At 47.0% G+C, this 17,308-nt stretch overlaps 3 protein-coding genes across 3 annotated transcripts; 2 read left to right on the top strand and 1 right to left on the bottom strand.

Moving 5' to 3' along the window:
- The first annotated feature begins 8,465 nt into the window (after window positions 1-8,465).
- LOC136526566 (exocyst complex component EXO70A3-like) lies at window positions 8,466-10,073 on the top strand. Its single transcript, XM_066519193.1, has one exon. The coding sequence runs from the start codon at window positions 8,466-8,468 to the stop codon at window positions 10,071-10,073; it is 1,608 nt and encodes a 535-aa protein (XP_066375290.1).
- Window positions 10,074-11,149: 1,076 nt separating this feature from the next.
- Window positions 11,150-13,785, top strand: LOC136529982 (putative laccase-9). The gene is made up of 5 exons (XM_066523035.1): window positions 11,150-11,284; window positions 11,762-11,913; window positions 12,021-12,280; window positions 12,402-13,532; window positions 13,655-13,785. The coding sequence occupies exons 1-5, from the start codon at window positions 11,150-11,152 to the stop codon at window positions 13,783-13,785; spliced, it is 1,809 nt and encodes a 602-aa protein (XP_066379132.1).
- A 338-nt stretch (window positions 13,786-14,123) lies between these two features.
- Window positions 14,124-16,876, bottom strand: LOC136528545 (aspartyl protease family protein 1-like). Its single transcript, XM_066521519.1, has 6 exons — window positions 16,486-16,876; window positions 15,634-16,378; window positions 15,339-15,424; window positions 15,018-15,199; window positions 14,842-14,913; window positions 14,124-14,718 (listed from the first exon to the last, which is right to left on the bottom strand). The coding sequence occupies exons 1-6, from the start codon at window positions 16,806-16,808 to the stop codon at window positions 14,495-14,497; spliced, it is 1,632 nt and encodes a 543-aa protein (XP_066377616.1). The 5' UTR covers window positions 16,809-16,876; the 3' UTR covers window positions 14,124-14,494.
- Between the last annotated feature and the right edge of the window lie 432 nt (window positions 16,877-17,308).

Below are 17,308 nucleotides of genomic sequence, written 5' to 3'. Positions count from 1 at the left end.
CATAGGCCTAGGTTTCTTTGTCTTACCAATGTTTTTTACATAGCCAATTGTACGTAGCGCTATCTATATCCATAGCAAGATCTAATATCAGGATCTTATCAGTGTTAATTGTTGAGAAGAACATGAACAAGGGGAAGAAACTGTTAAATGATAATATTCCCAATGAATATCATCTATAAAGAGGTTCTAGCTCTATAGACAAGATAATATTCCTTATTAATACTTTTTTGATGATAATCAAAAGTACCTTTATTAAACAGTACTGTTATTTATTGTGTGATCTGTGTGTTTTTAGTACAAAAATTTCGTTGTCTCATAGCAACGCACGGACACGCTACCTAGTTTTTTTTAAGTTTTAACAAAAAAAACACGAGTACCTATCCTATGTATTGCGTTCTCTGTCCTCGTTTGGCATGGCTTCAATTCTGTAGTGAAGTCTTTTTTTCTTCGGCTCCATGAACGGCTCTTCCGACGGTGCCGAAGCCATTTTGGTACTCCGTTTGTCAAAACAACTATGTGAGAGCAGGTTAAGGGGTTTCACTAGTGAAGCCGTTTCATTTTACTCTGTTTGGCAGAAGACGGCTTTAAACAGCTCTTAAAACCAGTGGAGAAGCCCCGCCAAACGATATATATATATATATATATAGGGAGAGGCTATTCAGCAGCCGGCTACAAAATAAGTTATTCTGTAGCCACCTCTATTTACCATAATTTTATATACTAATTTACCATAATGTCAATACATATTTACAATAGTTGGGTTACTATAACACATGAGAATATTTACCATAATGTTATAGTAAACCACTTAGTAAGGAGTTACTGTAAATTAACATAGTAATTATCGTAACTCAAAGTGGCTACAGAATAAGTTATTCTATGGCCAACTACAAAATAGTAGTTATATATATATATATATATATATATATATATATATATATATATATATATATATATATATATATATATATATATATATAATAACTTATTCTATAGTCACTTTGAGTTATGATAATTACTATATTAATTTATTGAGATTATCGTAAATTAGTATATAAAATTATCGTAAATAGAGGTGGCTACAGAATACCTTATTTTGTAGCTAGCTACTGAATATACTCTCCCTATATATATATATATACTCTTCCTATATATATATATATATATATATATATATATATATATATATATATATATATATATATATATATACATATATATGTATATATATGTATATATGTATATGTGCATTTTATATGCTCCGGGAGTAGTTGCTACTATAATCAATAAATCACATTGTGTATATGTACATACTCATTTATCAGTTTGAGTATGTTGACATACTAATATTAAGATACTCTAGATCTTTACTATGTGAATTTTTTTTTTCAAAAGAGCACATATTTTTTAATATATTATATAATACTATAATAGTAGCATATAAAATAAGTATAACCATATACTCTATATATACATACATACTTGTCATACATAGTATCCTAGATGGCCTAGTATGATGATATACTCCATCTACATATACTTCATCGGGCCATATACGCCCTAAATCTAGAGATATACATATGGGAGTAACTACTCCATCGAAATAGAAAATAATTTCCATATATATATATATATATATATATATATATATATATATATATATATATATATATATATATATATATATATATATATATATATATATATATATATATATATTAGATCTTATAACCCTATAAACCTCTAAAGTTCCATATCTCCACAATATGTTAACCTCGTCAGTCCATTATCCGATACAGTTACAATCCACCGGCATAGTAGACGGAGCTAGATAGGCGTGACACTTTGGTCCGTGGACCACTATAAAGTTTGGTTTAAGATTAAACTATAGTAAATAAGCTGCTTAAAATTATGAAAATTACACATAAACTACTCTGTTTTGTTTTTACCTGACCCCACCGTGACTCTAAATCTTAGCTACACCACTCCTAGCATATGTAATTACGATATATACGTCACTGACACACATCATCTACTAACATTAATTTATAATAGTTTATTCCTTTGTATGAGTAATCATATGTACCCTAATGTCAATCCAAATCATTCTCAATTCGGTATGCTTCTAGTTTTAGTAATATAGCTCATTCCAAACTTCTTTTTTACATTCAAGCTCGTCGCTTTTTAGTTCAGGCCCTGTTTAGTTTCCAAAAAATTTTTGTCTCATACAGTAAAAGAGCATGTTTGGACACATGCATGGAGTACTAAATGTAGACGAAAAAAACTAATTGCACAGTTCTCGGCAAAATCGCGAGACGAATCTTTTAAGCCTAATTAGTCCATGAAAAGCCGTAAGTGCTACAGTAACACACATGTGCTAATGACCGATTAATTAGTATCATTAGATTCATCTCGTAGTTTCCTGATGGGTTTTGTAATTTGTTTTTTTATTAGTATCCAAAAATCCCTCCCGACATCCTTCCAACAGATCCGATATGACATCTAAAAATTTTCAACTCCCAAGTAAACACACCCTCACCATAGGATGAGTGTGATCATGGTCCAAGAAACTCTGTATAAAATTTGGTAGGGTACCAATCCAAATCTGGTAAGGCCACGCCCAACGCAACACCGTGGCTTATAGCCCCGACTTCTACGTTCGCACCAGGCTACCACTTCGACTCCATTGATGGCCTCACAGTCTGTCGGAGAATCCTGCAGAGGCACCGTATGCCTTGTCTGACAGAAAGCCCCAGCACGCGATGGAGGTTGAAGGTAGAGGCCTAGTCAGACCGACCCAGTCTGTGAGCTAGGAAGTAGGAACCACGGTGGGACCGAAAGAAAGTGAGCGTTTTGGCTTGCGTCGTAGAGATTGACAGTTTAAGAGCAAGCACAACAATCTTGTTTTATAGCCTAGCGATGTCACTTGAGACTAACTCAAAAGACTACCTATACAATAATTAGTCTCTTCACAAATTCCAAAATATATTTGGGGCCCAGCACTAGTACCCGTCCTTATCTTTTCGTTCTCCAAACTCATCTTGTTCACTTCATCCTCGTCCGCCGGCCGCTTTTTTGAGAATGAGCAGGCACCGGGCATCCACCGTCCATGAGCGGGCGCCGGAAATCTACCATGGTAAGGCCAACCGCGGCAGAAGCCCCGACGCCGGAGAGGTTCGGCGCACGCACGGCCGCCGGCTGCAGCTGGGCGTGGGCGAGGCTGGGCGTGGGCGAGGCTGGGCACAGGCTGCCGGATGAAGTCGGCTAGTCGCGGGCGTGGGCGAGGCTGGGCACAGGCTGCCGGTCGAAGCCCAAGCGCAGTCGCGGGTCGACAAATGGCCTGCGGAGGCGCCTAGCTCAGCGGCAAGTGGTCGCACGCTCGGTGCTTGGTGAGTGGTGACTCGGTTTGCGAGTTGAGCCGGTCGACGACAGAGTCGACCAGTTTACTCTCTCCTCTTTTCTATTTCCTCCACGTAGAAATTTGCTGAGTTAACTTTGCTATAAGCCAAGATGACATGGATTATTGTACCTGCTCTAAGACCTCTAAGTCCACGTGGCCAGTAACTTTTTACTGAGACCAACACTACTAGGTGCTCTGGTTGGCCCTGCACTAATGATCTGGGTTCTTCAAAGCAGCAGACCCCAACGTGGTTCACAAAAGTTGGTGGTTTCAGCAAAAAATTGGTGGTTTCAGCAATAAGCTAAGAGTCTATCTACCTGCCTTTCGGATGTTTCATCTAATTCCAACACATGATTTTTTTTTCGACCATACATGAAGATCCAACACCTACAGCTCTTCTTCTACCTCCGGTGCCACTCCAGCTCCGGCCCCCGCTGCCCGGCAAGCGCTCCGCCGCCGGCGCTCACCCAGCCGTCGGTGCGCGGCCCGCCTCTCCCCCGTTACTCCTTGGCACAAATCGCAAATCACAAATTACAAAAAATATTTTTTTTTCTATGAAAGGACAAAGACAAAATTTGGGGGAGAGACTCGCTGAAACCCTAGCCACTGCCGTCGTCGTCTTTGGCTCCGGTCGACACAGATCTAGGAGGAGGAAGAAGAAGAGGAGGAGGAGGAAGAGGAGGGAGCGGGGCGTGACCTGGGGGAGGCGGTAGAGGGAGCAGCGGCCAGGCTGGGGCGGCGGCGGAGGGAGCAGCGGCCGGCGGGGAAGCAACGGCCAGGCGGGGTTCCTTCGAGGCGACGGCGGCGGCGGGCGCGTGCTTGTGCGGGTGCGAGCGATGGCCTGGGTGCGGTGTGAGCGATGCAGCTGGGTGGGTGGGCGAGATGCGAGCGACGTAAGATCCAACCGCCAGAAATTCACGTGTCACCGGACTCTAAAACACTCGGTCATCCATTAGCATTTCTGATAAGCAGTGTTTTCCTAAACGCTAAACGGTAAACAGTCGGTCACCTACCGTTTAGCCATTATTCGGGCAAAACGTCACATTAAACGGGCTAAACGGCCAATTAAACGGGGTAAACGGGTGATTAAACGGAAACGACGCACCACCGTGTAGCGTTTACACGGTGTTTAAACAGGCTAAACAACCGTTTAGGCGAACAGTGCTGATAAGGTAATGACCACGTAGGTATGTAGGCTTGAGGCAATAGCACTTTCCAACGCAAGCAATATATAGTTCTTTATTTCTAAGGTCCACTACTCTCTTACATATGTCGCTTTTATCAGCTCCTCTTTGTAATCCATGCTTCTATTTTTCTACCAAGCCTCCAGCAACTCTGCAGGTGACTATATGACATCCTGCAAAGCCCTTTTCTCTTTTGTTCTCTCCATCTATCTGGCGTCTGAACGGGGCTAACATGCACCATGTATCGTTAGGCCACCCCAACGCTGGCTAACAAGTGTGTTAGCTTGAACAAAAAACAGGAGTACACGTAGGCATGGAAGGTCCTGGACTCCCTATCCCTCAATGCAAACTACCACAAACCTAATCCACCTGTACGTTGCAGTAATAGGACGCAGTGCACTGACATCTCCTACTTTTCTTCAGTGTTTTTTGACGCTTTACTGAGTAAAGCCACTATCCAACAGCATACAACACGATCCTACCTGCTGCCTCCAACTTTTGTTAGATGGGGCGGCTGTATGTCCTACAGAAGACTCCGACGCGCAGCGGAGCTAGAGTTTACGATGATACGGAGAATCAACGCGGACATGGCTTTAGGGCAATACTCCACGCTGTTGCGATGGAGAATTTCTTAGGCTTGACCTTAACAAACCTAAGCTATCGTTAGATGTTATGGCGTGACTCGTCACCGCGAACACTTTCAAGTTCCTACTGTTGCTGGTGTGAACCTAGAGTCACACCGAACTGCTCGGCATCTTCCTCCAGGTGACCTTACGATCACTCCGCGTATCTTTTCCACGTGATCCAAGACAAACGACCTGACCTTAAAAAATATTGTACATTTTTATAAAGATACTAAAAATCCAAAAAAAAACTCGACCCGCAGGATATGACAGTCCCAAACATTGTGTTTAAAAAGAAGACCTTCTTATGCAGGTCAAGAAAACCCTCAAACACATGCCCCACCCATACACAGCGGCATTGCAGCTCACATCAGATTGGACCGGACCTTAGACCTATGATTTGACATGAGAAGAGGATTTTTTTTTACAACGCACAAACATACGCATGCGGAGGTGGGGAGTCCAACTCCCGACCTAGAGCTTCCCACGACCAAGAGCTACCAACCGAGCTATTAGCTCGTCCGCATATACTAAAAATCAAGAATGACCCATTTTAGTGGGATTTGGTATCATAACTTTTGTAGTTTTAAAAATAAAGTCTTAAAAAATGTTAAATTTGAGTTTTTGATTATATTTTTTATTAGTCCACAACAATAGACCTAGAGATCTCCAAAAATCATGTAATTTTGAAGCAGATGATAAAAATCAAGCAGTTTCTGGTTAAGCAATTTATCACCAAAATGGTTTCAAAAAATCCAGAAAACCCCTAAATTCTTGGTTCAAAGGTAGTTTTTTTCATGTAATTTTGCAGCATATGTGCTCAAATGAAATCCAAAATTCCTTAACAAAGTGTGTTTCAATGTAAAGCTATAGATTTAATACAAGCGTTCAAAACCTAAGATCCCTCCTTGACATTCGTTCCTACTTACTACACTATGTTGCTGTGTTAAGACAAAATACCATATATGTCGTGTTATCAAATGCAATCTATTTTTGACAGGCGTTCCTTTGCAAACCTAAGATCCGTCCTTGACCAACCCTCGCTGGATCCTCCCACATACAGCACCCCAAAGCATATATATCTTTATTCAACCCCTCCTATGTTACAGTTAGAGCATGCTAAGTACCTTATTTACTCGATCCTACACTATGTTGTGTTTTTTTGGAGTGATGAAGCTGCAGGAGTATACATGAGGATGAAAACCTCCAGAGCATACATGAATATAAAGTCGCAGGAGCACGCACAAGGATAAAGATGCAGAGAGCGCGTAAAAGGATAAGAGAGAATTCTTTATTTGACACTGAGAAAATGAGTCGTTCCTTTCTTAGCCCTGAAATTTTTTCCGTTCCCTATTTGACACTCACTTCAACTTTCATCCCTAATTTGACACTACCGTCAAATTCGTTAGCTAACGGTGTTAATTGGCTGTTAAAAAGACGTTTTTGCCCCTAGAAAAAAAGCGGCGAAGCAAATTTGAGAGGAAAAAAAATTGCGCCTTTTTTTGCAGCTGGGCGCATGCATCAGAGGCGGGCGCAGGTTTTTTTTTCCTCTCAAATTTGCTTCGCCGCTTTTTTTTTCTAGGGGCAAAAACGTCTTTTTAACAGCCAGTTAACACCGTTAGCTAACGGATTTGACGGTAGTGTCAAATTAGGAATGAAAGTTGAAGTAAGTGTCAAATAGGGAACGAAGAAAATTTTAGAGCCAAAAAAGGAACGACTCATTTTTCCAGTGTCAAATAAGGAATTCTCTCAAAGGATAAAGCTCTAGCATGCTGGAACACAATTGACTACTTCACAGACTACGGGTTAATTTGGTCCCGTGTCCAAGAATGATTATAGGAATGCAGTTACTCAGCCTGTTCGTTTTGATCGTATTTGGCTTATAAGCCATGACTTATCAGCCAACGAACAATATTTTTCTCTCATATCAAATCAGTTACAGTACTTTCAGTCATGGTTTATAAGTCAAATAAGCCCAAACGAACGGGACGATTATATGGTCACTACTTCTCTTAAAAAAACACTACTAATGCGCTAGCCAACTCAACCTTGGAGACTCCGGCCTGAACCTTTGGATAGTTCCAAATGGTCCACGTGCATGAACCCGGGCTAGCTAGGTTTTTTCAGATGCTATATAACGTGCACGCTAGACTTATCACAAAGCATTCATTTTTGTCTAAATCAAGCTGCAAGGGGAATCATTAATGGTTGGTTTTCTCGGATGCGTATATGTGCACTAATTAATTTGATACTTTCTAGTACGTCTCAAAATAAATCAACTTCTAGAGTGGTCATAAGTCAAACTATTTTAAGTTTGACCAAATTTATAGAACATATAACAACAATCTTTATGACACCAAATTAGTACCACTAAATAGATCATGAAATATGTTTTCATAATAATAATATAATTATTTAGTGATAGACGATGTTATTTTTTCTATAAATTTGATCAAACTTTCCATGATTTCAAGAACTGGTTTATTTTGTGACAAAAGTAATACACGCAACAAGGTCTAAACTAGGGTGATTGCTCTAATTAATTGATATACTATGTCAAATTTTCTCTAAGCTTTCTTCCAAGTATAGCAAAAGAAACTATGGATATAGATGAAAAGAACACAGATTAATAGTTGATAAGTTCATCGAAACAGTATGATGACTACATAGTATCTAATTGTGTTAGAAAATTAACAAAGAGAAACAAAACACGTAAATTATAAGTCATCTTTTTACTAGACATATAGGTATTAAATAGTAGCATCTAATGGTTTGTCTTTTAAAATTCTATCCCGTGCCTGAGCAAAAGATGGTGGACCAAATGTTAGTAGCCAAAGTTTATTTGTGAGAAAAGTCTACCGACCATGCTTTATTATTATACTGCTTTGTGGATAACACAAATGATGCGACTGAAGAGATGTTCAGATTAATAATTATGTTAAATCGAGTGATGAGAGCCCGATGGATGGATAACCACTTAGTGTAGTTAATTGGAGCTTCTCAGCAACTTCCTTATACATCAAAGTCTACGTAATTTAATCGCATATATACACGATCATAACGCGTGTTGCAGAAAAAAAAAATACCCGGGAATGGTAGCCAAAGCATGCTAGGAAAACCTCCGCTAGCTTTCCTGACCTACAACAAGATTATTTCCGTCCCCTCTCCGGTTCTTGCTCTGCAGAACGCGCAAGTCAACTTACATCGATCGGGAGGCTGTTGGTCTCTGCAGATCTCGCTAGTTGATGCGGCGCCGGCATGGAGGGACGGAATGGTGGCCGCGGGTCTTATTGGAGCTACCGCCAGGAAACTATTGGATCCAACGTTAGCAGCTCTTCAGGTACCATAGCCTCTAGAATCTCAACTGCCTACGCATCTAGCGACTCTCGCTTCTCCACTTTCTCTGTAGAGGTGGCCATGCACTTCAACTCCTTGGGGATCCATGAGGAACACAAAGGCAACAACGTCGACGACTACGACAGCGACAGCTGGGAAGAATCGGAGGAGGAGCGCAATAGAATGCCTTATGAAAAAAAGAAAGAAATGGAACACATTAGAAGCCTGGTCCAGGAATTCTTCACTGCACCGTCACCTAATTGTAGCATCAAAGTCGTGGAGAGGTGGCTCACGGAGCTGGGCGTCGGCTGGGTTCTTAGCCTCAACGGTGGTACATCTGCAGGGGAGGAACTCCACCGTTGCGCACAGAGCTGGATCCGGGCTCTCGACCAAATCACGCAAACCATGTGTTCCATGAGGCCGCTGTTTCCAGATCCAGACCGTGGATCTCTGGACCTACTGCCCAGTGTTTTTCTTTTTGATGAAGAAGAACATGTGAGTGAGAGATGTATTCCGTATCAATACCATTTGGTATTGTTTATCCAAGAAACCTTATTGAAAATCCTTACTTTTGTTGACGGTGTAGTTGTAGTTGCTTGGGATCCAGATAGGATAGGAGAATTTCTTTCTATGGATCCGATTATGCTGCCACCATATGCTAAGCTCTATAACCAGCTGGAAGTACACGACGCTGTGTCTGAAGCCTCCGACAAGATCCTAACGATGTTTGATTCGACAACCTCCGTGGAAGCACAAAGGATAGATAACGAAATGGCCATCCTCCTCTCAGCATATAAGAGCAAGGTGGGCAAGGCGATGAGGAGCACAATGGAGAAGATTAGGGTGATGTTGGCGGGGATTGGTGATGACTCGTCGAGTTCTCTAAATCCACAAGGATCATCAGACATTCACAAGATCACTCGGTCCGTAATGATATACATCATGTTCCTGTTGTCTAATTACCCGTCAGTGGATGCCGTTATACGTGCTAAGTATGTGCCTCATATTGAAATTGAACGACCTTTGGACAGCATGATCATGGAGATGGTGTCTTTTCTACAAGAAAAGCTTGCCAACATATCAGAATCATTTCCAGATCAAGGTCTCAGATTCTTATTCTTGCTCAACAACTCATACCACATCCAACAGAGATTTCATTCCCACTATTATCTCCCAGAACCCATCGTGTTGCTGGCTGACGACATCAGTGACAAAATCAAGGGCTATATGGAGAGATATCTACAAGTATCATGGGCACTGCTACTTTCATGCTTGTTGAATCCTACGTCTCATTGCTTGGGGAAAAACAGTTCCTCGCTGTACAAGTTTGAGTCCGAATTTCAGAAAATCTACACCAGCCAAAAGGAGTGGAAGGTCCCAGATCCTGAGCTCAGGAGAAGGCTGCGCGAAGTTATCACCAACAAAATCATTCCAGGCTATATAGAATACATAGAGGATAACAAAGTTACCCACCCAAAAATCAGTCCCCAGGAGTTGGAAGTGATGCTGCAAGAGTTATTCGAAGGATGATGAATAGAGAGTGGAAGACAGAAGACATAGTCAACGATATGCATATTTCCATTTGTGCTGGCTTTAGGATGAAATGTTATTGTAGCTTCAAATGACTTGAAGCAGTCGAAAATCTGAAACATTGTGATAAGACTTCATCTGGCAACTTGTATCTTTATTTCTCACTCCCTCGCTGCCTCATATTTGACATAAATATGGAACAGCCAAGAGTTGTACCGGCACCATTGATATTTATGTGTGGGTGGTTAGTTTCTCTACCCGTTTGGATGCCCTGGTTTGGAATGGTCTTTTTTTTTTCCAGCAATTTGGTTTTAGTTCAGGTTTCAAAATGAATTGAATTGGATAGGATGTGATTTGAATGAAATTTTTTGTTTGGCTGTACATGTATTTAGTTTGTACGAATCATTTTCTGAAGTTTGTACGCACCGGGCAAAACATTTGCTGCTCAATCGACACTGGCTCCCAGTAATGCTAATGCCCGTCAGATCCTCTGCAGGAGCCAGGAGCAGATAGGCACTGGTTTCCTCACCATCCTTGGGAACCTATCATTATTATGTTACTGCAGTAGGAAATGGAGGATAATTTTTTTATTGGGAACCTATCGTAATCATTTTTTCTAGACTTATCACAAGCATTAATTCTTGTCTAATCCATGCTGCAACTCTGTTCTCACTTGCTTTCTAAAAAGCAGAGGTATTCTCTATTTCTCTATTAAAAAAAAAGGGGGAATCATTAATCGCTGGATTTTTCGGATGCATATATGTGCACTAATTAATTTGATACACAGAATGCAACAAAGTCTAAACTAGGTGATTTCTCTAATTAATTAATATACCCCTGTCAAATTTTCTTTAAACTTTCTTCCAAGTATAGCAAAAAAAATGTCCAAATAAATTCTTCCCAAATCTGCTCGATCGGATTCATTGTTTCATACTCCCGTTTCTTCCCAAATCTGCTCGATCGGATTCATTGTTTCATACTCCCGTTTCATACATTAATAAAAGGAACATCACTGTTGGAAATACTCCCGTTTCTTTCCCGTCGATCACCAAAGCTAAAGCCGGTGACCCCTGGCCATGGGTGCTGTTGCTGACACACCTGCAGCAGCAGTGCTGCTCCGGCTCCTGCAATTGGCTGTGTTCTTGGCCTTTGGAGTTGCAGCTGTTTGCCCTGCCGCGCAGGCCTCCACAGTTCATCACTACCATTTCCTCGTAAGCACTAGTATTTCATCCAATCTACGACGTTCCTGTATATATTTCTGTTGGTGTCAAATTTCATTGACCTTTCAGTCCTCCATATGATGTGTCAAGTTTCATGGTTTTCTTTTTGTTTTCTTTGAAAAAATAATAGTAGTAGTAGATATTGTTACAAGATATCCTTCTTCATGGTTTGTTGGTGGGTAATGATCTTAGTTGTAGCTTTGAATTAGCAGTCAAACTTGTATTTTGTGACCATGTTGATGTTCAAAAAATGTCTCTCTCTTTTGTTCTCCAAAACAAGGGTGTGTTGTTGTTGTTCATGACTTTGTTGTCGTTGTAATTCTCTTCTTCCTATATTTCTCTGAATTTCATCATGAAGAAGGAAATGCAAATCATACCTTGAAACAAATGGTTTGTTGTTCTAGAGAGATGTACTACCAGCTGCCTCTTGCTAGCATGATCGCGTGGCTACTGTGTTCTGGTTGGCAGGTAAAGAGCGTTAGCGTCACCAGGCTGTGCCGACAGAAGAGCATCCTCACCGTGAACGGCCAGTTCCCCGGCCCGACCATCCGCGCACGCAAGGGCGACGTCGTCGTCATCAACGTGCGCAACCATGGCGACAAGAACATCACCATCCACTGGTTCGTACAGATAACGAGCCAGCCAATCGTCCATGGCGTCGTCGGAGTTCATGCACTGATGGTGTGAGCTCGCATGTGCTGTGTCTATGACTATGATGCGCGTGCAGGCACGGCGTGGACCAGCCGCGGAACCCGTGGTCCGACGGGCCGGAGTACATCACGCAGTGCCCCATCCAGCCCGGCGCCTCCTTCGCCTACCGCGTCATCCTCTCCCAGGAGGAGGGCACGCTGTGGTGGCACGCGCACACCGGCTTCGACCGCGCCACCGTGCACGGCGCCATTGTCATCCACCCCAGCCGCGGCACCACCTTCCCCTTCCAGTTCCACAAGAATCCGCGCGTCGAGGAGCTTCCTCCGATCATCCTCGGTACGTACGTTACCTCGTCGGAGACCGACCGGGTCACGATTGATCTCGTTCTTTCGGTTCCTCTGTACACGGTGCACGCAATGCCGCCGGCCGACCGACGCGCTCGCGAGTTCGCTTGCAGGCGAGTGGTGGCGGGACGACGACATGACCGACCTGCTCGAGGAGACCAAGCGAACCGGGCGCGACGTCAAGCCGTCGGACGCCAACACCATCAACGGCGAGCCGGGCGACCTGTTCCCGTGCTCGAGCCGCGGCACCTCCGTCGTCGCCGTGGAGCGTGGCAAGACGTACCTGCTCCGGCTGATCAACGCGGGGCTCACCAACCACATGTTCTTCGCCGTCGCGGGACACCGCCTGACGGTGGTGGCCACGGACGCGCGCTACACGAAGCCGTTCGCCGCCGACCACGTCATGGTGGCGCCAGGCCAGACCGTGGATGCGCTCCTGGACGCCGACGACCGCAGTGCCGGAGGCCAGTGCCGGTACTACATGGCCGCGAGGACGTTCGTGTCCGACACCACCGTGCCCTTCAACAACAGCACTGCCACGGCCGTCCTGGAGTACACACGGACACGGCGGGGCACGCCAAGACGACGACCGCCCGTCTTCCCCACCGCCACCCTGCCGGCCATGAACGACATCGGCGCGGCGGAGGCGTACACCGCGCGGCTTCGGTCCCTGGCGAGCGAGGAGCACCCGGTGGACGTGCCGGCGCGCGTGGACGAGCGCCTGGTCGTGACGATGGCCGTGAACCTGCTCCCCTGCGCGGCGAACGCGCCCTGCAGCGGGCCCGGTGGCGCCCGCCTCGCGGCCAGCCTCAACAACGCCAGCTTCGTGAACCCGTCGGCCGTCGACGTCCTCCGCGCCTACTACTTCCGCCGCTCCGGCTCCGCGCGCGGCGTGTACGAGGCGGACTTCCCCGACCACCCGCCGTCCGTGTTCAACTTCACCGACCCCGGCGTGCGGTCGTCCGGGCTCGTTGGCGCGGCCACGGAGCGGGGCACCAGGGTGAAGGTGCTCGAGCATGGCGCCGCCATCGAGGTGGTGTTCCAGGACACGGCCGTGCTCGGCACGGTGAATCACCCCATGCACCTGCACGGGTTCAGCTTCTACGTCGTGGGGCGCGGGCTCGGCAACTTCGATGAGCGGAGGGACCCTGCCCGATACAACCTCGCCGACCCGCCGCTGCAGAACACGGTCGCCGTGCCCAAAGGCGGCTGGGCCGCCATACGATTCCGCGCGGACAATCCCGGTAAGCAATCTGGCCGCCGCCGACGACCATGCATTTTGGAACTAACATGGCCTTTTCTAGTTTAATTGCCATAGATTTGCAGATTGATTTTTGTGCGACTGACTTGTGCTTGTTCAATTCAGGGGTTTGGTTCGTGCATTGCCACTTTGATCGCCACATGGTGTGGGGAATGGACACTGTCTTCATTGTGAAAGATGGCAAGACTCCTGATGCCAAGATGATGCGGCCTCCTTGGAACATGCCTCAGTGTTGAGCTGATGAAACGAACAGGGGATGACTGACAACGTTTGGTCTCAAGACAGTTTCTTTTAATGACATTGTTGGCAACAAGATCGAGTACAATTGCATTTTCAGAAAGAAAAAAAAAAGTCATTGTTTCACTCGAAATGAAATTTCGTCTCAGAGATAAAACTCAAGTTTAGTTTTGGGTTCAGATGAAAAACAACACCGACTTCAGAAATGAAGATTGTTCCCTTCAACTTTCTTTCTCCTCTGTATCCTGACCTACACCTGCTCGTTTTGCAGATGCCTGATTGCCAGTTAACCACTAATGGTACTAGCATGTTAAACATTTAAACTGAATTTAGATCACAAAGGGTGCAATGCCTGATTGCCTGCACTAGCGTACAGTTTTGCCTAAGCATTGTCGGAACTTAAAACATCGCAAATACAGACTGTACTTTTATTGGTATATATTCACAAAACGTATCAGAAACTCAGAATACAGAATGCCTTTCATCATTGACCACCGAGTAAATGAGTAATACCATCTCATCCACATCAATCAGCAAAACTGTATCCTATATCCCATCCCATAAAGCTACCATGAATGATCTATGTATCTGAAGTCTGAACTCTGAACCAAAATCGAGCAGTATCTATGTCCGTACTCCGTAGTCTGTACACAAGCACAGCAGGCAGCCGCCGTGGCCGGCGTGAACAATTCAATCCAGTCATCGCCGTCAGACGAGCGCCGCAGCCGCCAGCATCAGCAGCGAGAGGCCTCCCGCTCCCAGCGCGCTGGCAGCGGCGTTGCGCGAGCCGGCCGACCTCGGCAAGGGCGCCGCGCCGGGGTACCCGTTGCCGCCACCGTCGTTCTGCCGCGGCGTGATATTGGTCGGCCTCGCCGCCGGGGCCGGGCTCGGACTCCCGTCCGGCGCGTCCGCCACCCTCGCGTTCTTGTAGCCTGCAAACAAAACGATCGACAATTCGACAGGAGCTGTGGTGTCAGTTGGTGGCTGACTGGCGTCTTGCTTTCTGCAAGAACTCGTCGTGACATGAGACATAGGTTAGAGGTGCGTGATCTCACAGTCGAACTTCTCCCAGCCTAGGACGGACTTCTCCCGGTCGAAGACGACTTTGAGGCCGGTCATGAAGTTCTCTGCAATCAAGCACGAACACGAAACGCATCAGCATCATCAACCAATCAGATCGACTGCAGGTCACTGTCAGTGTCGTCGGTCGAACGGAACGGGGTTGGCTTACGGCCGATGATGTTGAGGTTGATGCCGAGGTCATTCTTCATGATCGCCAGGCAGTAACCGACGGCACTGCGGGTGTCCGTGTCGATCAAGATGACGAGCGGCTGGGTGACCGGGAACAGGGCTCCGCCCTTGGTCGTCAGGGTCAGGCTCACGTCCGGAATCACCACCTCTGTCTGGTTAGAGCTGCAGCTCGATCGCAACGATGGCAGATGAGATTGAGAAGATGCAAAACAATCACAAATAGAGACTTTTGTTTCTAGACTAGAAAGTGGAACAGCAGAAATTGGAGAGGGACGGACGGGCAAAGGATCGTGTTGTTTACCTGAATCTGTAGCAGTACTCGAAGGGAAAAGGGTCTGCAGAGCCGCTGCTGAAATTGGCTCTCCTCTCGCGGACCAGCGAGTTGAACTGCATGAACACGAAGGCAGCAGACACATGAGTTGACCTTGACCTTGAGCTCGAAAAACTTTTTTTTGTAAGGTCGAAAAAATCATCTTTATCTAATCGGTTTTAATATATCATGGATTCATGGCAAAGATTCTATACTTCAGATGCCAGACAACAACAGTGTAACAATACAACGAACATTCGAAGAGCATAGAGAGACAGGGACTCACATTGGTGGCGAGCTCCGTGTACTCCGGGTCCCTGAGGTACGTGTAGGACGTGCCGGAGTCTATGACGGCGGCGAACTCCGCCGCCACTGACTTGGTCTCCACGTTGATGGACGTGAAGCTCACGTTGTACAGCGTGCTCCGCCCGGTGAAGGGCGTCTCGCCCTGGCCGCGGCTGCCGGCGTCGCCGAAGTTGATGCGGCCGACGCCGTCGTCGCCGAAGCACATGGAGAAGCTGTCGGACGCGACGAGGCCGCTGGCGGCGAGAACGCTGGGCACGGACACCTTGTCCCTGCCGAGCCCCATCAGCCCGTCGAAGGCGCCGCCGTCCAGGAACGAGCCCGTCTGCACCTGCCCGCACCCGAACACGACGGGCGCCTGCAGCGCTTCCCCGGCGGCGGCGGCGTCCGGGCGCTCCCGCGTGAGGTGGAGCACGTCCTGCACCAGCACCCCGGAGGTGGAGGTGTTGGCGGAGACGTACCGGACCACGTACGGACAACTGCCGTTGGTCGCGGCGGAGCAGGCGTTGGGACGATCGCACAGCGCGTTGTCGCACGTCACCTGCTTGCTCGTCGACGACTGCCGCGGGCTGTAGGGGCGGAGCCGCGTCACGGCCTGCCCTGTGACGTTGGCGACGGACGCGCACTGCTTGCAGTCGCACGGCACCCAGAAGAGGTCGCTGCCGGTGTCCAGCGCCACCAGGAACGTCGCGTTCGGCGTGCCCACCTCCACCACCGCGTAGTACAGCCTGCAATTGCAAAACGGATCGGTTCAAGCTTTGTTCGTTTTGCTTTTGGGGGGGGGGGGGGGGGGGGGGGGGGGGGGGGGGGGGAGAAATCCACGAGAGGTACGCACGATCCGATGTATTGTACGGTGTCGTTGCCGGCGGCGAAGGTGAGGAGCCCGTCGGCGCCGCCTGCGAGGGCGCGGCGGGCGAGGAGGGCGCGGTCGTGGCGGGACAGCGCGGAGTAGTACTCCGGCGAGCCTCGGGCTGGCCACTCCTGCGCGGCGAAGGGGTGGCCCCCGGCCTCCGCCCACCGCCGGACCACCGGCGAGAAGCGGTGGTGGAGGTCGAACCCGACGCTGGACGCGTCCCCGGCGGCGACGAGGAACGACGCGACGACGGTGACGGCCACGAGGAGGTCCTGGCAGCGGTGGTTGGAGAGAGGCCGAGCCATGACGTGGAGCACGGCTGGCCGGCTGCACGGGGAGGCGTGCAGGGGCGGCAAGAAAGGTGGTGGTGAGTTGGTGGGTTTGGAGCGGACGTGACATGTTTAGATGGCGGGAGGGGAGGGGAGGGGAGGAAGAGGACCGGCGGGCACAAGTCAAAGTCTCCGGTGCTGGGTGTTGCCGGCGTCAACGGTCCGGAGCGCGGAGTGAGAAGAGAAACTGAGGACGGAGTCGGCGTGGCGTGGCCGCTGTGTGGAAGAAGGTGGACGTGGACATGTGGCGCAGAAACGGAAGGTCGGTCGTTTCCGCGTAGGACTCCGTCATTTCGAGGACTGTCGTAATCTAGTGATTAATTAGTCACCGTTTAATGGCAGGATCATTTATGGTTAGGTCCTTGTCTTTCTATGTATTTTCCGCCATGCTCTTCTTTCCTTTTTCTTCTTCTTCCAATAAAGAGTGCTTGATTTTGCCATTGCTTTGGTGTGTCTATGGAAAGTTGGGGCGCATT

This window comes from Miscanthus floridulus, chromosome 19, assembly GCF_019320115.1.
Source record: "Miscanthus floridulus cultivar M001 chromosome 19, ASM1932011v1, whole genome shotgun sequence".
Taxonomy (NCBI): Eukaryota; Viridiplantae; Streptophyta; class Magnoliopsida; order Poales; family Poaceae; genus Miscanthus; species Miscanthus floridulus.
This window is presented reverse-complemented; position numbering and strand designations above follow the sequence as displayed.

Excerpts from the sequence above, each read along its gene's own strand:
- LOC136528545 (XM_066521519.1), bottom strand. The coding sequence starts at position 16,808 with ATGGCTCGGCCTCTCTCCAACCACCGCTGCCAGGACCTCCTCGTGGCC. Across the intron at positions 16,379-16,485 it reads ACCGTACAATACATCGGATC|GCTGTACTACGCGGTGGTGG; the intron begins GTGCGTACCTCT and ends TTGCAATTGCAG. Across the intron at positions 15,200-15,338 it reads GAGTACTGCTACAGATTCAG|CTCTAACCAGACAGAGGTGG; the intron begins GTAAACAACACG and ends ATCGAGCTGCAG.
- LOC136526566 (XM_066519193.1), top strand. The coding sequence starts at position 8,466 with ATGGAGGGACGGAATGGTGGCCGCGGGTCTTATTGGAGCTACCGCCAG.
- LOC136529982 (XM_066523035.1), top strand. The coding sequence starts at position 11,150 with ATGGGTGCTGTTGCTGACACACCTGCAGCAGCAGTGCTGCTCCGGCTC. Across the intron at positions 11,914-12,020 it reads AAGAACATCACCATCCACTG|GCACGGCGTGGACCAGCCGC; the intron begins GTTCGTACAGAT and ends ATGCGCGTGCAG. Across the intron at positions 13,533-13,654 it reads ATTCCGCGCGGACAATCCCG|GGGTTTGGTTCGTGCATTGC; the intron begins GTAAGCAATCTG and ends TGTTCAATTCAG.